Raw genomic sequence first — 24,116 nt, forward strand, 5'->3', positions numbered from 1 at the left:
GAACTCGTTCAAATTGAAACTTTCCCTGTTCTTTTGCGTTGGGTACATGATTTGATGTTTTATCCTAACTCACTGCTAATTTTTGTTGGTGTCATTTCAAGTCAGGGGGTTTAGCAGTTAGGGTCTTTAACTTGTCCCCTGGGACCTCATTTTGTGTTTAGTTGTTAGTCCGCTTTAGCCTGCTTTAAGCATCTAAACACTGGTTCAAGATGTTCAGAAACATTTTATGGATAGCAAATAGGGTATATTAGGACATTCACCTCGATAAAAATCCCATTCTTCCAGTTCAATGCCATGGTCAAAATTCCATCCAGCTGAAAAGAAATGTAACTGAAAAATACTGCCCTTTTCACATTCATCTGAAATTGCCATTGTAGAGGCCGCAACACTGGCGAGTATCAGAAAGTCACAGGGCTGCCTCTGCTTTCTCTCCTCCAAACTTAGGCTTCTACCAAAGTCTCCAAACTAATTACAATTGATTTCTTATGGATCAGGTACCTTATCAGGTGAAGAAAGAAATTACCATGGGCAGTCAAAGGGCTCGAGGTCAATGTAGAATAGCAAAATCAATTTGCATTGATTAGAGAAAAGGTCCGTTCTACAGCGCCTAGCGGATTAACTTTTAAGTTGACATCTTTGAACTGTAAGTCAGCGTTTGCAACAGAGAGGTCTTAACAGGATGGCCTTCGAAACACTTAAGCTATTTGGAATTGTTCTTAAAATGAAAGCACTGTTAAAGCTATCTGGATATTTACTTATATTATGATTCATCCCGGATTATTCCGCAGTTCACTTGAAGGAAGAATAGAAGGGATAAGCAGGATTTCCCTTACACCTCTCTGTCATTCACCTCATAAGAGAATAGAAACCGCAGCTGCAAGAGAAGGTACCTTTGGGAGAACGCATGCCACTGGCGGCAAAAGGCCATAGTAGGGAGACAGGCAGTAAGGGAGTGCGCAGATTTGTTTACAAAGGACAATTAATGTAGTCATTTTACAGAGGCGCCACCCTGGAAGCTCAAACAATCAAACACACCCCCTGCACTCACTTTTCGAATAGCATGCTGAATGAGCAAGAAGGGGCAATGCGACTGCGGGTGGAGTGAATCTCTTTCCCCTACTATTACTCTGCAAATATTCCTGCAAATTACTAAAACATCGCCCACGGAAAGTCAACTCTGAATTAATATTACGTCTGAAATCTCACTACACACAGTCAAACCATCATTGTCCTTAAAGAAACAGTACATAGGTAGAGACAGTAACTAAAGTGCGTCACCGAGCAAGTTAACGGTGGCCTTTAACATGATTACTATATCTCGGAGTGGAAAACGTGCTTTGCATACATTGGCAACACCTTGAGCGAAAAATGCTAATTTTGTCTGTCGAGCAGAGCAGCCTCGTATGCAAACAACTTACCTTCTATGGCAAGCATCGCCCGCAACTCCCGGTTCAGCAGCTCGTACCTCCGTTCCAGGTCGTGCTCCTTTTCCCTGGGCAAGTTGGAAAAGTTCATCAATATGTTAATTGCTAAATCATTAAACACTTTCAAGCACCTTTTACACACATTGATTCGGGGGAGTCATAACGGACTTTTCTGCTTCACATTAAGCTACTGCGCACAAATGATACACAGACCTTTGAGCAGGTGGCACTCACGAGCGTCAGCACGCGCCATCCCAAGGGCCATTCAGACTGAACTGATATTTAATCCAACTGAGCATGTACACTTAAGCAGGCGTTGTGAGGAGATAAGAAGTTTACATAAAAAGAGGCCCCGACCACGTGGCAAAGTCGTGCAGCATGTACACATGCAGTCCGGAGTCCGGACTATTGTAAATAGGTCATAAGAGCAAGGAAGGGGGTGGGGTGTACAGGGACCCCCACCCCACAAATACTGTCATCTAAATGTGATTTCTCGACTCCAGCGCAAAAAAGAGAACACGCCCCACTATTAGAGTAACAAGAAGAACATGTACATACTTTTCTGTACACTAGGCGGTAGGGCTTAAGTGGGATTAAAAAACGGGGGGCGCTCTCAAAGAGGCGTGGCCACTGGCCAATGTAATTAAGGGCTTTAAAACACGTAAAATAAAAATCGGTCCTTAGTATGGTTGGCCACCTGACTGGTATTTTGCCGTTTACGTTATTGCATCCAGATATATGATACAACATGTAACATTATACCTAAAACAAATCAGGATTATTAGCTTTGTCAATGGTTGTTAGTTGCATGTGATAAATAAGCAGCAACTATGGCTTGTATTTATTATTGAAAAAGCTTTCACTTAAAGACCTGGTGACATCACGACAATGTGTTGCCGCTCCTGAAGTTTCAAAATCTCATCTCATCATGCCCAATGCGTTGTTTAACGCTCTGTCATTCCACTTTACTTAGTGGTACTTATTTAGTTCCCATGCTACCCATCACCTGTAATCTGCATAGCAACGCCTCAGTAAGACACAAACACAGAAAGTCGTGCACTGCTATTCAAACAGCCCCCCTTGCCCCCGGTCCCTTTTTAGGTGTTGTCTACACAGCGTGCATGCGCTACATAGGACGGGACCTTTTGGAACCGATCAGCATTTTGGCAAAAAACGTGCACGTTTTGCATTGCTTTCTATTGCAAACCGTGCACGTTTGGCGTTTTCCTTGCGGGAGCGAGCTTTGGCGCCATCTGTTTGTAATTATCTTGAAAAGAGATGGTGCCCCAGCTCGCTCCCGCAAGGGAAACGCTGTGTGTCTGGTCCACCCAGTCTGCTCCGTACACACCATGATCCTTGTTTTATTTTTAGCGGCGTAAATCTTCAATACGGCTGGCTCAAAGTTTGTTTAACACACATGGCCTTGCACACGATAGGCATCGACAGCAGAATAATGTACTGTGCACAACGGAAGTCTGCACTATCTCTGAGACATGGAAAATCGTGCTCCATAAAACTTCGGAATCCAAAACAATATCAAACAAACAACTTCCTTTCACTTTTGCTGCAACAGTAATTTGATCCTTGGTGGATAACAAACTTCTCTTACACTTAAAATGATGCTCTCCCACAGTATGTACAACTAACAATCGGACCCACTGAACTACCGGAGGCTTGTGGAGTGAAGTTGTTGGTCTATCAAAGGCTCTTGAGCTTCCCTGGAGTTAAGAGCAGACTGCATGGTCTCAGGCGCCACAACCTCTAGGGGAGAGTAGCCTCTGTTGTCTTGGAGGTGACCCCCTGCACTGGATTGCATGGAGCCTCAAGCCCTCCCGTCTGTGGGAGTTCTTGACTTAAGCTACCAGCAGTTTGAGAGGGAGGAGAGGCTATGGGTGGAAGAATAATACGACAGTGCCACATAGGTACAAAAAAAATAGAAGCCATTTTTTACGTTAAAATATTTTTTTAATGAGGTTGTTCAGTTGTATATAATGTCGTCTTGGTTTTTATAAAGGTAACAAAAATGCTTAACACTTTTTATTATAACTTTTAAACATAATGCACATTAGCCACTATGCTCTACAACATAGCTAAAACTTCAGGATAAACACATAAGGTCCCAAAAGCGAGACCTATTGGCTATGCCAATGCTCGTTATTTACTTCCTACATCATTACGCCCGGCTGCGCCATGGCTCGGACGTACACAGGTGGAGTCTGCCAACCCCCCCCCCCCCCCCCCCCCCCTCCAAGGTGTTACATAATGGGGCGGACCGGCTGCCACACTGCAAGACTACAGTCCTCCTTTACCTTGACTGGAATGTAAACCATTTAAGATATGTTCCGTGATACGCTTGTTGCGTCTTTGGACGGCCAACTTCATGCCCTTACTTTGATTACTTTCCAAGGTCTGGGCTCGAACAGTCGACTGAACTTGCCTCCAGGGTAGCGGTCTTTGATTAGAACTTTGTCTCCGGGCTGGAAAGTCTTTAGCCTAGCTCGCCTCTTCCTACTGGCACAGTCATTGAGTCGTTGCCTAAGGCTGAACTCTTACTGTTGTGGTTCCTGGTTCTCAACCGACTGAGGGTGGTGTGGGGTGGTGTCTGTTATAGAGAGACCCCAATGGTGGAGTGTGGCATGGCACAGTAGTCTTGCACAAACATGTAAATTGCATTCTCTATATTTTCCAGCCCTGTCTTTGCAATGCGGATCACATTCTTTAGAGTTTTCACAAATAGTTTTGCCTCCCTGGTGGTTGGGAGCCACATTGGTGTGATGCATCTGTGATGGGTATTCCGGGACCGGAGGTACTCTGCCAATTTGCTGCTATTGAACCGGGGTCCATTGTTAGTACAGATTTCTCCTTTTAGTCCATGAGCCGCCATGATCATTTCCATCTTTGGATTGACGTCTGTGGCGGAGGTAGAGGGTACTATTTCAATCTCAGGATATTTGGAGAGATAGTTGATTACATTGAGCATTTAGATCCCATCTAGGAGTCTATCTAAATCAGAGCTAGCTCTTTACCATGGAAATCTTGGGCCTTTCTCTAGGATTACGGGGGCTGGAGGCTCGGGGAGGTTGGTCGCTTGGCATGCGTCGTACCTTTGCACCATCATCTCGACAGGATGGTCTAGATCTTGGCCCTGGGTAATTTGTTTTGTTTTCACTACTCTTCGATGAGATCCGTGAGCGAGTTAGACTGCTTGCTGTCTTAGACTGTGTGGTAGTACTAGCCTCGCAGGGGCCAGCCTTTGGCTGTGATCGACAGCTCCTGTTGCATATTGTGAAGGGACTGAAGAGTTTTCTGCCACGATTCTTCAGTCTGGTAGGTTGATCTGTCTGTAAAGATCCTCCGGTCAGAGATTCTGAGAGTGCTGATGGGGAGCTGAATTCAATCATCCTGTTCCATGGCCTCAGTTACCTCCTGCACTTACATCGGGAGGGGTTATGCTCTCTCAAGTACAAGTCTTACGTACCCCTTTGTCTATTGGGCCAGTGCTTCCTCAGCCGGGATAGTGGGGCGGCTGTGCCTCGACAGAAGTCAGCTGGATTCTGTGAGCCCAATCTGTGCACAATGTTAAAATTATATTTTTGAAGCTGCAGAATCCACTTCCCAATTTGCGGTGGAGGGTTAGAAGAGGATCCCTCACAGAGCAGAATCAGCGGTTTGTGGTCCTTGTGGACTGTGAAAAGGTGTCCATATATTTATAGATGGAAGTGGTAGCACCCCCAGTGCACAGCTATGGCTCATTTATCTACCTGCGAGTACCATTTCATAGTGGGAATCAGGGAGCGGCTGACATAGGTGATCTGGGTCCACTCCTGTCCTTCCTGGTGCTGGGACAACACCGCTAACTCAGACATATTTTTATGGTCAAAGTAGGCGAGCGTGGTTTCAGCAGACATCGCTACTTTGGTGTTCTTGAATGAGGTCTCTTGAGATTCACCCCAGACCTACGGTGTTGTTCTTTTTGTGAACTCCCTGAGCATTGCTGTGAGGTCGACGAGGTTCTGGATAAACAGACCGTAATAAGTCACCATACCTAGGAAGATCCTAACTACGGAGACCGATGTCTCTTGTATGTCTTACACTTTGCCTAGGACGGGGGCTGCTCCATCTTTTGAGAAGCAGTATCAGAAGAGACATATATCTTACCTAAAGAATTTGCATTTTTCCTTATGGAGGGTGAGGCCACATTTTTGTAGCCAGGGGAAAATCGACAGTAGCCAGGCCAGGTGGCACTCTATGGGGGGGGCGTGTACCAGGAGGTTATCACTAACGTCAAATATACCAGGGAGTCATGAGAGCAGTTCTTATGTGAGGTTTTGGAAAACCTAGGCTGCACTAGACACGCTTAAGCTCAGTTTTTTGTAGCAACAGCCCCACATGCGTTGGGAAAGTGTCTATGTGGTGTGAATCAGAGTAAAGAGGTATTTAGCGATACTCCACCCGTAACTCCATCTTGGAGAACCACTTTGAACAGGTCAGCTACCTGATGATGTCATCAATGGTAGGAGTTAGATGCCTCACACTTTTAATTGCCAGGTTAGGTATTCTCATGTCGACCCATATCCCCACTCCGTCTGGTTGTTTTGGCTTTTTGACAACTGCTATCGGGGAGATCTAGGGAGTGGGTTCTGTGACTTTCACAATGATTTTCACTTCCTCCTGTTGCCTGAGCTTCTGTCCTACCTTGGTTTGCAGGTGAAATGCTACCCTTCTGTGGTTGAGTGCTACAGGTTCAATTGACTTGTCAATGTGTAGGCGAACTGATCTGTTCTTGATGGACCCAATTTCTCCGAAGAATGCAGAGAACTCCAGCATGTCTAATTATGTGACTTGAATGGAAAAAGCAAAATGTATGAGGCTGAGAGCTTGTGCCATCTGACAACCAAGGAGGAATCTGGTCCCTTCATCGGATATGTACACGTTGGCCCGGGAGTTGGAGTGGCGGTGGCTGAGGTTTGCGTAAAATACTCCAGATATGTGCAGTGGCATGTCGCTCCCAAACGTGTGGACCTCAATGAGCATGGGCAGGAGAGTTGGAGGCTTGGGCAGTAACTCGTAGAGGTTTGTGGCCATTAGACTGATGAAGGTGTCTGTGACGATGATGGCCATGACTGGGGTGTCATGGATGTGCAGTTGCACCTCGGGGTGGCACGAGAGTGCCTGACCTCGGGGTGGCACGAGAGTGCTTGACCCCTGGGTGTACCGTGTGGATGATGTGCACCGTTGCTTGTTCGTCATCATTCATATCGCTGTCGTTTTGTGTACTGGGTTCGGCATCAACTGCTTGCACTTACTTCTGCTGAGGCTTTATGGACTTTTGCGTTGAACGGCACACACTTGCAAAATGGTTTAGCTTCCCACTCGCCATGCGCTTCTTTCCAGTGGCTGGGCACTCACCTGTGTGTGGGTATTGACTTCAACAAAACCGACATGGGCCCGCAGGTACGGGAGCCTTGTTGGGAATTCTCTTGGTCTTCGGGGCGTCTTTCAAAAGTACATTGAGAGGTTCAGTCTTTACCAATACTTATTTCTGCATGGCTGTCTCCATGTGGAAAGCTCTGGCTTTGGACAGCTCTTTGGATCAACCTAAAGAAGTATGTCCTTCATCAGCATGTTGGGAACCTGGAGCATCTGCTTTCAAAGCTTAGACGAAGCACATTCCAGTATAAATTGGGCCCTGATCTCATCCTCTGCATCGGGCAGAGTGCAGGTGCTGGCCAACTCCTGGATGCATGCAAAGACATCAAGAGATTCATCTGGGTTTTGTCAAAGATGAAATCACTGGTAATCCGGCTTGGAGAACGGCCCTAAGTAGGCAGTGATGACATCCTGAGGGTGATACACGTGTGAGAGGAAGTCCATCTTTACTGACGTTCTTTACTATCTTGCTTATGTCTGCCCACACCAGATGCAAAACCATGGCGGTTTCTGCTCTTCCGCCACTTCAATGACCACAAAGTCGTTTTTTAGCCAGTCCATCAAGCCTTTCCAGGAAGCAGCTTGTGTGGGAGGGGGTCCATTGATCACGAGTGGTTCCAGGATTCGGATATAAGCTATAGGTGCAAGATATGTGGCAAGTCCACTCGTGTCGTCCGAAGACGGCAGGGAAGCTAAGCTGGGGTGACTGGGCAAAAGGGTCCTTGCCACTTGGTGTCTGTTCCTTCTGGCAAGTCCTGCGCTGGTGTGCGGCCGAAGCCAGATGGTCATATGTTTAGCTGTCACCTAGTGGGGCTCACATGTGTCCACTTCCGAATGCTTGCAACAGTGGCATGAGAATGTGCTCCTAGGTGCCTGGCTGTATGGGAGGGGTGCTTTGCAGCTGAATTGCAGGTGAAGCCAGGCCCGAGTAGGTGAGGGATGAGCCTCAGAAGAAAATGCAGGTAGGCTGTAGGCCCTTACTTGCCCCCAGAATCCTTGCATCTGTCTGTGGAGTTGGGCGTTGGTTGCTATTAGCTAGGGTGAGCAGGGCGTCTGGGATGAGCAGTGTCCCACCCGTAGCTGGAGGAGGCAGCAGCAAAACGTGGGGGTGAGAGCGAATGCGCACCCTCACCTAATAGTGAGTGAAGCACGCTCTGGGCACAATATGGGCAGCACAAAGTGATGCTGCCCAGGCCCTGCCTGCTGGTGAGTCCCAGCCTCTCAGACATTGCAGGGGTAGGTGGCCTGTAGGTGAGGTGAGGCTCGTGTAGCTGACAGGGGCAGTGTGGGTCCAGATCTCCTCATTGCCAGTGTAATGTACATAGCAACACATCAGTAAGACACAGACTTCTGAGTCATGCAATGATTTTAAACTAGCCAGCCCTGCTCTTGGGCCCTTTTTATCATCTTCATACATCATCACGCCCGGCTGCCCTACAGCTTGGACTTACACAGATGGAGCCTGCCGACCCCCCTTCTAAGATGTTACATAGTGAGGGGGACCGGCAGGCACAATGCAACAGTACAGCACACTAGCAGTGAGGTCTCTTGCACAGCAGATGCTCTGGTGCCTGCTATATTACGGCACTCAGCAACACAAATCACACTTATTTCCAATGCAGTTTCATCACGCAGCAAGGAGCACCAGACATCTTGTCTTATTTTTCTGCATGCAATCTGTATCATGAAGGAACACCCCCACCTCAATTACTAATAGCAGGCCTTGCCATAGAATTTCGGAGAAAAATTCTACTGTTGGAGTAAAGACACTTGACCCCCCACTCCTAAATACAGACAGCCATGTCTGGCAAGGGAACACAGGAGCAAGCAAAACACAACGCAACACCATTAACAAGCACACTTACAGCAGAGACAGTTGATTCACTCTTCTTATGAGCGCGTTTTTCTTGTTCACGAGCATGAACCATTCCTGCATCATGGCTTCCTCCTCTTCCGTGTTTCGACCTGTAAAGTGGAAATATTTACGGAACGTCAGTCACGTTCTACATATCAGAAAATTGGAAGGCGGAGGAGAAATGCACTTGATATAATCAAAGCAATATGTATGATTTCTGGTGTAATTTTGGAGAAAAGGTCTGCATGCACACATTGTGAATGAGAACGCACATATATCCAGTCTTTGTGTGAGTAAGGGCGAACTAAGAGACAACATTCCGGCGAGTATATTTGTAGTATTTCTTAACATTCCTACAAATCGTATCACCGCGCTAAGTACAGTGTTGCACAGCTTTAATCCTACCTATAGACTTCAAATGTATTATGTTTCAACGAGGAACTCTTAGTGCTGACAGTCAACCATTAAAAAAGAAGAAAACTAAAATCATTAAACCAATTCGACAAAGATCACAAGAGGTGCTGACCTTGCAATACAGTCCCTACTTGGTACAACTTGCTGGCCTTAGCTGTTTTAAAAAACTTGATCTGAAGAGAGACATTTTTACTTTATAGACGTTCTGTGAGGAGCAAACATTTTGAAAATATAGGAATCCGCTCAGCGGTTTCCTAAGCTACTCAAGTGAGCAGTTCCTATTTATCATACCAAGGTTCAGCACTGAAGAAGCGCACGGATATGTGAAACGAGTAAAGTTCCAGGGAAATGCGCACAGAATACGTTAGTATCATCACAATTACAACATGACTAGCTGATAATGCATAGCACCCCCAGACACCTGCAAACACTCGCCATCGCACTGCCTGTCGGAGGCTCTAGTCTCACATGAGCCTAGAAAAAAGAATTAGAGCTGTAGAGATAGTGTTTTGTCAATAACTCATAACAGATAAGGGAAACGCGCTGGCTTCTATCTAAACAGATGACTGCCTGGGACAATATTTGATTTAGCCTGCCGTTTTCAATATACAGGGACGAGGCGTTAATAGTTCGGATTTACTGTGTTATGAAAATGTTTCGGTTGCAAATTCTGTTCCACTCATTCCAAAGGATGTCTTATTTATTAATCTGTTTAGATGCAAGTCTTTTACAGAACAGACTGCAGCGCAATATTTCCAGAGTGTTTTGTCTCCTACATGTGTAAACATCTGAACTTCTTCCGGGATTACGAATACATGATAAAATCGGTCACTCAAGAATATAGAAAGAGACCCAAAAAACCGTCCCTGAACCTCGGACATACTGAGCTATTCGTCCAAAATACACAGACAACCGCTTGTAGGACTTTACTTATTTTTCAAAATATGTGCTGTGCCTAGGCTTTTTCTTCTTTTCAAGAGCACAAAAAAGGGATCCGCCGTTCTACTCTATTTCAATCTCTATTTGAGGAAGCAGCATGGCAGTAACAATAGATGGTGGGCCAAGAGATCAAGCTGAGAAAAAGCTTGCAACCTGGTGAAGGGCCAATTGTGCCCATGGCTGGGTCATTTCTGATCCAGAAATTGACACGTGTGCAATGTTAATAGTTTCAAAACACGATACTATTTTAGGTTCAAAATGTTTTTTTTTTCTTTTTAGCATTAAGATTGCCCAAACGACTCTTATTAAAAATAAAAGCAAGTTACTACTGAATGATTCAAAATAGTTTTTGTGCAGGAAGGCCCTAGGTCTATCAAATTAAACTGTTTTTATGCCTTAATCAATAGACTGGCAAACTACTCATCTATGAAAAAAAGTATGGTGAGATGTTTAACTGCTGCATATTTCAATGCAATTCTCATTTTGTTGTAACTGCACTTAACCTCATTGTAATGACAGATTTTACTTAATTTTTTTTTAAATTGAAACTGGATCACAGTGCATGATGTATGTACACAGTCGATTGAGGAGGATATATATTCAGAGCTGGGAGAAAGAAAAAAAAATATATACAAAATAAACAATAATATATATATATATATATATATATATATATACATATATATATATATATATATATAGTTTATTTTGTATATATTTTGATGTTTTCCCTCAGCTCGGAATATATATAAAACAGTAACGCACACATTCCCCAATTGGGAAACAATTAGCAAATTATTATAAAGTCAGATCACGCTTTGAGTACTTGTTATCCTACATAATATTAGATGACAGAATGTTTAGCTGCGTTTTGTCGACATAAAATACTTTTTAAAGCATTGTCTTCCACTCTTTCAGACTATTTTTATTGGTGTGGGGGAGGGGGTTTGAGGTTATTAAATAAAAAAAGAATGTCCTTAAACTCTGCAATTTTCACTATTACCAATGAATCCCGACTTTAATAAATGGTTAAAGACCTCTTCAGCTTTTAACTAGTAACAAAAAATATGAACGCTTGTGATCACAGCTAGCTTTTCCCATTTCTCCTCCAACCATTTGTTATTTAATCCAATACTAGTAATCCAATTTGTCCATCAGACCTTTAAAGGGCAAAATGCAACTTCTCCAGCTTAGACACTTTCTGAAGTACAATATATTGTTAAATGAATGCTAGATGTTTTATTTTCCCCTCCCCAACTATTTCTCACACTAATGGATGGTGGGAAAAGAGAACAAGATGAACATTGTTCGTACTGATTAAGTAAGAGCTCATTAAAGAGCTGTCAGGGCCTCGCTTTGAATATGCATGAAGCACATAATCAGATCTAGCACTGTCACTAGAGGAGAGCATGGTAAGTACAAAGGATTGATTTAATTACTTAGAGTGGGCTGTGGTGATGGAGCAGTCTTGTTAGCACAGAAGAAAAGGAGGTTGTATTCTGGCACTGTCGAGGAAAAAAGGCAGTTTAGCTTTTGCCACAATACGTAATCTTGAGGTAAAGCATGTTGTATTGTGGTTTGAAATGAAAACTGCTGGTGTACAAAAATGACTATAATTCATTTCATCCCGCTTCGCCCTGGAGGAGAATTTACCTACCCGCTTACACACTACAGTGTTAGTAGTCTGGTTTCTGCACTGCGTTCTGTTAAGAATGTTTCCTAGATACAGACCAAACATTTGTCATGGATACTATTATACCCGGCAGGTGGACGTTCAACCAATCAGATCTCTTTTTGTCATTACTTCCATAATTTTCTTGAAAACAAAGACCAAATTCTAGAAGAAATAGCCTTAATAATAGCGGGTCCAATAGCCATGTTTATTCAATACCGGAAATACTTCACTGTACCTCTTCAGTGTTAGAATATTGATAGTACTCTGGTCTCAAAGATAAACAGGCACTTCCAAATGAGGGTCTAGATGGGTTTTATGGTGCAAGCACAGAAAATAACCCTCAGTGCTAGACATAAACTTGCAATAAATAAGAGGGTCTAGATATGATTCCTGATATAAGGTACACATACATTATCCAAATCTTAGAGCTAGGGAGGAACCACCAATAAATATGAAGGTCTAGACATTGCTTGTGATGCACAAACCCATCTTACGCTCTAAGCAGCTGCTCTACAGGCATCTTGCAGCACAGTTGCAAAACTCTGTAAACGCAAGTGTATGTCACTATTGCCCATCATTTAGGCCCCAATGTTTTGCTGTGCTGGGTAGAGGCTTAATAGCTTCTGCATTTGCACAAAGATTAGCTAATAAATGGAAAAACTGTGCAATAGGGCATAAAACGTAGGTGTATGGTCTTCTCATCTTTAGAAGGGTAAAACCATCAGGGTATTACATTATTCGCAGCAAAGAAGTGAAGTCATCTGACCTAGTAATTTGGAGCGGTGTAACTGGAAATGTCTACTGAATCACATAGGGTTGATACTGGCTTAGATTCTTGTGAAAGTGCATATCAGACCGATAAGTGAAGGGTAACCAATTTTAATACTACTGAAGCAAGACTGGAGGAAGGCTTCAAAGGAGCCTCAGATCTTATAAACACAAGCATTTACAATGCAATGGTCTCGGCAATATTATAGGTAGAGCTATTGGCATTGCTTATTATTTTTTTATTTTTTTTATCCCTAAGTAAATGTTATTGTCATTTCTATTGTCAATAGCTTAAGTGTTTGCATATGTGTTACATATTGCATTAGACATATTGCATTAGCAGAGAGAGAGTGACGTAGCGAGATAGAGAGGTGTTGAAATAGAGAGTGAGTGATGTAGTGAGAGAGTGAGGTAGATAGAGAGTGAGGTAGTGATGGAGAGTGATGTTGTGAGGTAGTGAGATAGTGAAAGATTGATGTATTGAGAGAGTGAAGTAGTGAGTGTTAGTGATGTTGTGAGGTATTAAGATAGAAACAGAGTGATGTAGTGAGATAGTGAGGTAGTGAAAGAGAGAGTGTGACTTAGTGTATTTGAGAGTGAGGTAGTGAGATAGAGTGAAGTAGTAATTTAGAAAGAGAGAGTGAAGTTGTGAGGTAGTGAGAGAGTGATGTAGTTATTTTTTGCGAGTGTGTGGTGATATAGTGAGGTAGTGAGAGTGAGATAGAAATAGAGTGATGTAGTGATAGAGAGGGATATAACGGCCTATCTAGCTCACCTACGCCGCGGCCTGACTGGAATAAGACCTACAGTTTTGAACTGCCCAATTGGGCGCGCATCCACTGAACGGCCAATAATTACTTGCGCCCCGTCCCTGACGCATCCGTCCCTCGGTCCTCCGTGTACCGAAGCCTATAAATGCAAAGCATGCGCTCTACCACTGAGCTACATCCCCTCGTAACACTGACGGAATAAGGGGGGAATAAAGGAGGGAATAAACCAGGTGGCGATAACTTCGTCCGCCACCGGGTTTTAGGATTACGAACTGCCGTAAATTTAGCTGATGAGAAACCCGTACCAGGGTCGCCTTAGGCGCTTGCTCCGTTACACCAGGGTCACCTTGAAAGCATACCCTAGTCGGGGCGGAGCGGGATATCTGGTGACCTGGCGCAACCGCTCCCACAGCCCTTCTGGCAAATGGAGGGGGATCGGAAGGTTGGCACTCAAAATGGCTGCCCTGATTAGTGTCCAGCCCAATAATCCAGCTGTTCTCCGCCATCTCCTAGGCGCATAGTGGCTACCAAAGTTACCCTGTAATCGAGTATGGAAAGAACCATGAAAACGCCTGACGTATCTCCCTGCCGGCGCAGCATGACATCCCGAGCCCCTCCTATCGGTGCTGCTGGTGGAAAGAGCCCAAGTCCTATATCGTAAAGCAAAGCAACCGTAAAATAAAGAGCGCGGGATACTTAATGCAGTAACACAATCACAAGTGATATGACGGATCACGGAATGTGGATGCGCTTGTAACCAAACTGCGTTTGCCCTATAGGCGAGTGAATGCATCCTCTCCATACGCGACAAACCGCAGACCGCTCGCAAGACGCGGCTCCTTGACGGTAGGCCCCCAGGAACCCGACGCTGCAGGGAGAGCTGCCTACCAGGCTCATCAAGCAGACATGCCGCAAAAAGGACCGGGTGGAACCACAGTTCCGCAGGAGCAGCACAAAACCCCACGTAAGATCTGCATGCTCCTGGCCCGTGCTGCTCCATCGCCCTGAAAACAACTCCTTTCCGGCCCCCGCGAACCCGCAATAGACGCATGACAAGCGGGACAAAGAGTAATGGCGCCGCCAGGGGCACAATTGCTCTGACCTCCACCCTCGCTGTCCAACACCGGACAATAGTGCCTACAGAGTCCCCCCAGACTCGGTGCTAAAGATCACGGGTTCCGATGCGACTCGGCTAGCCGCTTGCCAACACCATGGACACTCGTACCCAGCGTGGAAACATAGGACCTACAAGAACGGCCATATTACTCCCAAAACATAAACCCCTACGGTCGCTCCTGTGCTCAGGGAAACACAGAAAGCAAACACAAAAAAAGAGAGAATGTAAGCAAAAAAAACAATATGGCTTACCTGCCGGTCCTTGCATCACGGAGAAAGCGAGACGATCCTCATGGGAAGACAAAACAAATAATGGCGGACACAACGTTCCAAATTTTTCGGATTGGGGGCGTGTTCGGTGTTCTCTGAATGGGCGTGGCCTAAAAGTGTAAAGAAGAACACCGAACACACCTCCAAATCCGAAAAGGACGGAGCCTATTCGGAGGGACAGCTCTCTCCTCCAATGGCTGGCCTCCGTTTAGGAAGACAGCCAATGGGAGAGAGGCAAAACCAGAGGCGGGACAAATAGTCCACACTAAGAAACATTAAATCTTGGTACTTCCGGTTCTGCCTTCGGTAGACCGGATATTACCTCGACCTAAAAAATGTTGTATGAGGTAAGGTGGTGTGAGAAGATTACTCCCACCTTCCCAATGCTCTCCTTTCGCCCTATCTGTAAACAAGCTACTATTGAATCAGAAAGCAATCACTAGCACCATCCCCAGCTCAAACTGCACCTTGGGCTAATGAAACATTTTACTAATGCTTTGCTTCAAGGTGAGGACAAAGCTTTACTGGCAACTGCCTTACAGGATGCTAAAGGTCTCCAAGTACTACAGTGAGACTAGGCAGGTGTTTCACTAACATTTACCCCCTACCATTGCTCCTTGAGATTACACCAGCTGGTATTTAGATATATCATTTCTTCCCAAAGTATACTTCTTTTTTCGAAGTTAAACTGATGAACATTTTACATACCTACCAACTTATAGCATGTCTGTGTGCTATAAGCCTAAGTATGAAACTCAGAACTGAGACTGTACATAAAGTCACATACAGGCTTTATGCAATTATTGAACAGATATGGGGGTATAATTAAAATGTGGTTAATTCCACAAATGGTGACCTTAGGTGAGGAGATGCCTTACAGAAAAGGAACATATGATTTGTTAAAAAAAGAAAAAAAACATTTGAATGGTATCCTAGACACCCATGTGACTTCTCTGAACATTTCTAAGAGAGTCACGTTTTAGTATCTACACAGAGAACAGTCATGATGCTCTCCACTACACTTGCTAGTAAAGACAGTAAATTCATGTCATCCGCTGGGGCAGTTTTAGCACGTTGTCTCAATTACCGGTTATTTCTTTGATTATCGTAAATGTTTGAATATGTCACCATGATGAGGCCCCGCAAAGCCTTTTGCAGTAGTCCTAGGATGTTTTAGTACGATTTTGAATTGAGCCTACTGTAGGGAAAATTCTACAATATACTTGACTAAGTGACCACAAACTGATGCCCAAGTACATTGTGGAGTCATTCAGACAAATCAGCATACAGCATTTCTCAGATGTGTTTTCAGAGGGACAGAGCAACAGCGACACTTCCTGAAGTCACTCCCCCTATTGTCTTATGGGTAATGTGAACCAAGTGCTAAAAATTGGGCTATAATAGCACTAGCCATACTCAGTGGTTTAAAGCTGCAAAACTAAGAGTACCAAGATTTGGGAATTCAATGATCATGAAACAAAAGCGAAGTTGCTTAAAGAAAGTCAATGTTCGAATTGCTGCAACTGTCATTTTTATGATGAATTTATGTACGCCAGAACTCAGACACATTTTTACAAAAGGGGGGAGGGATTGGTTAGTATAGAATTGCATTCAAAATCTGTAAATTCTGAAAAACGTGGTGAGTTGAAAGGAAAGAGATTGACAGCTTATATCAATGTTACCGACTACACAGAGAGCGGAAGTTTATTCCTTTTGTTCTCTTGTTTTTCGTTTTCCTGGGAATCTCTACGACAATGTGTTTTGTTCTAATGATTATTTTTTTCATTTATGACTTCAAGCACAATGCTTCACTGTATTGTTTTAAAAAATAAGATTCATTGTTCATCCCTCTCAGTGAAGGCCCACAACTGAAAACGTGATATGCTGCCCTTAATGACTATGGCTGCAACTCCGCTTTTGTACATATGCACACACCTTAAAAAAAAGAATGGACACCCGCCCTACAATATGCATACACTACGACTTTGCTTGATCTCTCCACGCTGATCCTCTGGTCACCTCTCCTGCCAAAGTGAGCGGCTGTCACCGCCTGTGGGGCATTGCACTGATACTACATATGCTACTTGTATAATCTACGATATGTCACTTTTGTTTCTTAATGTCTGCCACTGCCCATTCAACTTCTATTTTTACCCTCATTGTTTAATTTTTGTATGTCTCTTTCCTTTGTTCTTATGGTTTAATATTGTCTGTATTGCCTTTTTGTTAACAACCAATAAAAACTTTTGAACACAAAAAAAAAAAGAAGAAAAAATGCGTTACTTACCTGTAACTGCAATTATCCAGTCTTGGTGTCTTTCATAGATTCACATGCCTGAATCATTCCCCGTCGTAGAGACGGGAGTCTCCGGTACATAGAAAAGTAATGTCCTATAGACATACATAGAGAATAGTAGGCCTAAAGGCCTCACCTTAGTAACATATCCATGTCCTTTTGTAAAAAGGACCAAACTCTAGATAAGAGCCAATCAGCTATCACCTCCCTCTAGAACCTTCCTGGCAGGAGCCTCAGTCTCTCAGATTTTCGTTTGCACTAAGCTGAGTGGGCGTGACACAGAGAGTTAGGGGAGTCCTTCCAGGGAAGGCGGGAGGGTTGCATGTGAATCTATGAAAGACACCAATACTGGATAACTGCAGTTACAGGTAAGTAACGCATTTCTTATCCAGTATTATGGGTGTCTTTCATAGATTCACATGCCTGAATCAGAGTAGCAAGCAATGCAGAGTGCACATTTCTGATGGAACAACATATACAAGTCCTTAGATAATACACATTATGTGAGCATGAACCATCATTAGACATCCACAATAAGTATTAGTAAAGAAATGTGCATATCAGAGTAGGATGGAGGGACGGAGGAAGGCTCACCTTACTGAAATAGATGGCGTAACACTGTTTGTCCCACTGCTGCATCATTCATCAGCTCCGTATCCAGGCAGTAGTGCCTAGTGAAGGTATGCGGCGACTTCCATGTTGCCGCCCTGCAAATGTCAATGACTGGCGCCCCTGCAAAGAGAGCCATAGAAGTGGACATAGCTCTTGTGAAGTGCGCTCTCACTTTGGAATGCAATGGCTGTCCAGCTTGTTCGTGACAGAAAGCAATGGCTGCAGAAATCCATCTGGAGATGCTCTGCTTGGTAAGTGGTAGACCTTTCCTAGGTCTGCTGTTAGCTACGAATAGCTGGTTAGATTTCCTGAATGTTTTCGTTTTGTCAATGTAAAATTTCAATCATCGTTTGAGATCCAAATAATGCAGCGATCTCTCAGCTGCCGTGCTTGGGTTTGGAAAGAAGGAACACAGAACCACAGGTTGATTTAGGTGGAAGTCCGACTGGACTTTTGGGATAAACCTAGGATTGGTTTTCAGGATTACTCTGTCGTTTTTAAAACTGTAGAAAAGGATCCGGGATTGAAAACACCTGTAGCTCACTGACCCTCCCTGCAGATGTGAGCGCCAGGAGGAGTGCTGTTTTCCACGAGACATACTTTAGGTCTGCTCTGTGTACTAGTTCGAACGGATGCTTCATGAGCTGGTTAAGAACCACATTGAGATGCCAGGTAGGTGGCAACATCCTTACTGGCAGGAAAGATCTGTATAATCCTTTTAGAAATTGCTCAATCAACCTGCTTGACCAGAGAGATTGACTCGTTGAATTTCTTTTATAACGAGATATTGCTGCTAAGTGTACTTTAATGGAGGAGTGGGTTAGGCCCGACCGTGCCAGATGTAATAGATAAGGTACCACAAGCTCTGGTGCAACACAGGACTAGCGCTGCATCTTCGTGCAGCTCCGCGTGAATATTTTTAAAACTATCTCTCTTTGTCTAATTAGTTTGATTTTATTTCTTATTCCCCTGTTTTTAACTGACCTCGCATACTTGCACCTCTGTCCCGCTTACCTGCACTGTAATTGGGAAGAAACACCGCATTTCGCGGGTCCCTCGCCCGGTCTCGTGTGGCGGCCATCTTCGGTGGGGCACACGCCCGGCGGCGCTTCATGCTCCCAGCAGTCTAGTCGTCGCTAGGAGGCTAGACCAGCATAAAGCAAGGCAACCTCAGGTGAGCGTTCTCACACAAGCTCTGGTGCATCACAGGAATAGCGCTGCATCTTCGTGCAGCTCCGCGTGAATATTTTTAAAACTACCTCTTTTTGTCTAATTAGTTTGATTTTATTTCTTATTCCCCTGTTTTTAACTGGCCTCGTATACTTGCACCTCTGTCCCGCTTACCTGTACTGTAATTGGGAAGAAACACCGCATTTCGCGGGTCCCTCGCCCTGTCTCGTGTGGTGGCCATCTTCGGTGGGGCACACGCCCGGCGGCGCTTCATGCTCCCAGCGGTCTAGTCGTCGCTAGGAGGCTAGACCAGCATAAAAGCAAGCCATGCTGACGCGCAGCGGCACGCGCAGCGGGATCGCCGGAGTTTCGCCGGAGCTACGCCTGTGTTCAGCCCGTCTGCGCCCATCCGCGCTGAGGACGGGCTGCAGGACGGGCAGCACTCTGACACCTTGTGTTCTAGCTCAGGTTGGTTACCCCACGATCTCTCTGTCAATCGTTTAACGTATTCCGCTTCTACTTTACGATCTTTGCGACCCCACATATCCGCCCCTTGTACGTCGTGCACTCTGCCTACCCATTACTTTACCTGTGCTGGCTGTGGCTTTTCCACCGGTAAGATGTTGCTTTCAAAGACACAAATTACTAAGGCGCATCACCGGGGTAAAAGGAAGCCCACTAAGAAACTTTTAGCCTCCCTTCCTCTCCAATTTTGGAGTATAAACTGCAGATCGCTCCCTAAAAATAAATTCAATCTATTTGACTTTATAAATGATGAGTCGCCAGATGCATTGTTTCTGACTGAGACCTGGCTCCACGAAAGCTCTGGACCTGACATTGCCATAGCCGTTCCCAACAATTATGCGATGGTACGCCAGGACAGGGTTTCCGGGAAGGGCGGGGGGATTGCTATTATTTTTAAAACCATCTACCAATGTAAATTGGAGTCGTTCCCCCTCCCTGGAAGTGAGGCCGCACTCTTCAAATTAATGATTGGCCCTCAATTAATGCTTTCCGGTCTTTTAATATATCGCCCTCCGGGCAATGCTGGCCCTTGGATATCATCGTTAGCTGACACTATATTTCCCGTGCTACTCAAAACGGCTAATTTCACCATTCTTGGTGATCTAAATATCCATCTTGAAGATGTTGAAGGTACTCTCAGTCAGTCTTTATTGTCTGATCTTGAAGTTTTAATCTTTTACTTTGTAACTCTGGGGCTACTCACTCGGCCGGTCACCTGTTAGATCCAATCATTTCTAATTTGCCTTATGATTGCTCCCAAAGGGCCCGCCCATTAGAATGGTCTGACCATTTTGCGGTACACTTCATGTTACCTTTTTCCTTACCCAACCCTAAGCCCTGTGTTGGTAAGAGCAAGCCTTCCTATCGGTGGGACAAGCTTAATATGGTGGCATTCAATCAACATCTTACTGAATCTATTCAGACTTTGGAAAGCTCTGGACCAGAATTTAAATCTGCAGTTTCCCAGTGGTTAATGGATGCTGTAATTGCATCCTCTCCTCCTCTATCTAATAACCACAGATCCCTTCATCCTCCTGCACCTTGGTTCTCTGAAGATCTAAAACTACAACGAGCCAAGTGCAAGGCGTTGGAAAGAAAATTGAGACTTTCCTATTCTACCTCTAGTAAGGTGGCTTATAAAGTTGCATTAAAAAGCTACCATGTTAACTGTAAATTGGCCAAGGCCACCTTTACCGCATCTACGATTACCCAGGCACAGAACTGTCCACGGACTCTTTTTGCTGTGGTGAAGAAGCTAACGGGAGCAGACACAGTACCTTCTGCTCTGGCATTGGATAAATTACAGTGTGATGCCATCGCAGATTTTTTTATCTCTAAGGTGGAGCATATTCATGAATTCTTGAATACTTCCCCGCCACTTGCTGACTCCCATCCGGTGGCTACTTTTAGCAGTCCTCCCCCTCCCCCTTCAATGTATATTCACGACCGGCTTCTGTTTGATGACACCACTCTCCTCTCTTGCCTGAACAGTATTAGGTCAGGCTCCCCTCGGGACCCTGTTCCTATGAAAATTCTAAAACTGTTGGACCTCGAGCCACGGAGAGTCCTAATGAGACTCCTAAATTCATCTCTTACAGAGTCTCTGGTGGCGCAAGAGTGGAAGCATGCCATGGTTGTTCCCCTGCTGAAAAAGACCAGTGCGGACACCTCTAACTTAGCCAATTTCAGGCCCATTTCCCTGCTGCCTGCATGTTCTAAAATCTTGGAACGACATGTGAACACTCAGCTTAATTCATTTGTCGAGAACGTGGGATATCTTCATCCGTCCCAATCCGGGTTCCGCGCACACTATTCCACTGAGTCCGCTCTCCTCGGGGTGACGGAGAGGCTTCGGCACGGTATTGATCGCGGGGAGACCTTTGCACTCATTCTTTTGGATTTGAGTGCAGCGTTCGATACCGTGTCTCATTCCATTCTTCTTGATTCTCTCCGCTCCTTTGGTGTTGCTGGATCTGTGCTGGCCTGGATTACCTCCTTTTTAGGTGAGCGCACCTTTCAGGTGTTCTCGACAGAAGCTGAATCTGCTGTCTATCCATCGGCACACGGCGTCCCCCAGGGGTCGATTCTCAGCCCTTTGCTGTTTAATATCTATATCAGACCTCTTGCTACCATCGTGGAGGACGCCGGGTTGACAATCTATACGTATGCCGACGACCCGCAGATCTGTTCTCTTTCCAGCAGTGAGGGCCATAAGATCTCGGCCTTGAAATCTGGCCTGTCACGCGTTGCTGCTTGGATGCACGACCATCTGCTCAAGCTCAACGGTGACAAGACCGAGGTCGTTATCCTGGGCAAGAATAAAGACCCGTGGGGCCCTCGACATTGGCCCAGTGATATGGGTCCTCTGCCGAAGCCAGCCCCCGTTGCCCGCAACCTAGGTTTCCTCATAGACGATAGACTCTCTATGAGACAGCAGTTAACAAAGGTCGCTGCAATCTGTTTTTCCACTCTAAGATGGTTACAGAAGATCCTGTGGATGCTGCCTTGCTCTACTCGGAGAACTGTCGTCCAGGCTCTTGTGATTTCCCGTATTGATTACGGGAATGTGCTCTATCTTGGGGCCGACAAGGGCACTATAAACAAGCTTCAAGTGGTGCAAAACTCGGCAGCCCGTTTATTGTGTAACGTACCTCGGAGATCCTCCGCAGTTCAGGCTCTGCGTGACCTTCATTGGCTTAAAGTCCCGAACCGTGTAAAATTTAAAACCTTATGCCTCCTTTTTCAAATCAGGCAGGGTTCTGCCCCTAAATACTTGCAGAACCTGGTTCAAGACTATAAGCCTGGTCGGACTTTAAGATCTTCCACTAGTGGCGATTTTTTTGTTCCCAGAATTAAACTGGCCAAAATGGGCGGCCGCTCGTTTTCTTATCTTGGCCCAAAGATGTGGAATGCTCTCCCGCCGGCTTTGAAAGCTGAGACTGATCTCCTTCCTTTTCGTAAAAAACTGAAGACCCTTTTGTTCAATTAATTTCCCTGCACAGTCAGTTCTGTTTTGGGCCTTCTGCTTGTTTTTCTTTCTTCTATCTATCTCTGGCGCCGGGAAACCCATTGAGGGTAGCTGTGCGCAATACAAGTTTAAATAAATAAATTTGCTCCGGTGAGGAGGAGAAAGGCCGAATGCCTTGATCTGCACACGAAACACAAAAGCGCTTCCATTTCAGGGAATATGTTTTGGTTGTGCTATCCACCCTTGCTCTGGCAAGAATGTCTCTACAGTCCTGTGGAATAGTCAGATTGTGGAACACTCGGAACTCAGGAGCCCGGCAGCTAACCTGAGAGACTTCAGATCCGGATGTTGAACTTGATTGTTGTTCATTGTGAACAGAGATGGATACTGCCGCAGGTGGATCAGCAGCTCCAGGGATAGACAGTGGAGCTCTGTGAACCAATGTTGCACCGGCCAAGTTGGGGCTATTAAAATTAGAGTACAAGGTTCCACCTAAATTTTCCTGAGGACTGTGGGAAGCATCTGGAATGGCAGAAAGGCGTACGCAAAGACTTTGCGCCATGCGATGGAAAATGCATTCCCTAGAGACCCTGACTGGGGATGCCAACTTGCAAAGTGTGGGCATTTGGCGTTCATTCTCGTCGCAAAAAGATTGATTTGCGGCATGCCCCATCTGGAGAAGATCTTTGTTGATCTAGCTCCCACTCGTGTGACGATGTTTTCTGCCTGCCCAATGCGTCGGCGAGCACATTGTCCGTGTCTGGGACATATTCCGCCCTTAGGGTTACATTGTGGAGTATGAGTCAATTCCAGATTTTTTTGCAACTCGCGAGAGAGAGTCAGTGAGTGTGTCCCTCCCTGTTTGTTGAGGTAGTGCATAGTCGTGGTGTTGTCTGTCCAGACGAGCACCAGGGATGTTTGATTCTTGGCAGGAAAGCTTGGAGGGCCAGGAAAACTGCCCGCTGTTCGAGCAGATTGATATGTAGTTTCTTCTCCATAGGAGACCACTTCCCGTTTATCTGTAGCTCTTGCAGAGAAGCTCCCCAGCCTTCCCAGGAGGCGCCTGTTGTGACAACATGAGGAGCAGCCGGAGGCAGGAATGACAAGCCTTGAGACAGGTTTTGAGATGACATCCACCTTTGCAGGGCTCCGACCATCTGAGGATTCACTTTTATGTGGTCGCCGGATGACCCTGTGCATTAGACCCACTGCTTCGAGAGCGCCTCCTGTAGAGGTCTCATTCGTAGTCGACAGTGAGGAATCAGGAGGATACCCGATGATATCATCCCCAGGAGGGATTTGAAGAGGCGGACTGTCAAGACTTTCTTCGAGGCTACTAAAGCAGCTAGTGCAAGGAGCTTGTTCATCCTCTCTCTGGATGGGAAAGTTTTTGCTGACTGTGTGACCAGGGTTGACCAACTGATGCACTGAGAAGGTTGTAGGACCGATTTTTCCTGATTGAGGGTGAGACCCAAGCAATCGAAAAGCTCTAAACAGGCGTTGGAAGACCTGGATGCGTCTTCTAAGGATGGAGCCTTGACCAGCCAGTCATTCAGATACCGAAAGACTTGGTGATGGCACTGTCTCACCAAGGCTCAGCAATACAACAACTAAAACACATGGAATTTATTATGCGTAGTGTGATGTACTTAATAAGAGAAAATGCAAAATAAAAATTATTTTATAAAAGAAAAAAAGAGCATATAGATAGAAATAATGAATTTTAACAGTATAGCACACCGATACATTTAACTCCCTCCTCCTTCTGATCCTGCCCAATACTAAATTCATTCCAAGTTCCTACAATATTACAGTATACTCAGTACAGACTTGGATATATGTCCGGTAAGGGCCAAATGTCTTGCAGTCTGGAGGGCTGCTGGA

The 24,116-nt window shown here is 45.2% G+C and overlaps 1 protein-coding gene across 6 annotated transcripts in view; it reads right to left on the bottom strand.

The window, feature by feature from the left end:
* The window catches only part of EHBP1 (EH domain binding protein 1), a 1,903,610-nt gene that overhangs the window by 177,468 nt on the left and 1,702,026 nt on the right, over positions 1-24,116 (bottom strand). For all 6 annotated transcript variants that reach the window (XM_086927633.1, XM_086927634.1, XM_086927631.1 and 3 more), the window contains 2 exons: positions 8,720-8,819; positions 1,419-1,492 (listed from right to left, as the gene is read on the bottom strand). In XM_086927633.1, the coding sequence (XP_086783759.1) occupies positions 1,419-1,492; positions 8,720-8,819 (174 nt within the window). The remainder of the gene's footprint in view (positions 1-1,418; positions 1,493-8,719; positions 8,820-24,116) is intronic.

This window comes from Lissotriton vulgaris, chromosome 6 (genome assembly GCF_964263255.1).
Source record: "Lissotriton vulgaris chromosome 6, aLisVul1.2, whole genome shotgun sequence".
NCBI classification, from domain to species: domain Eukaryota; kingdom Metazoa; phylum Chordata; class Amphibia; order Caudata; family Salamandridae; genus Lissotriton; species Lissotriton vulgaris.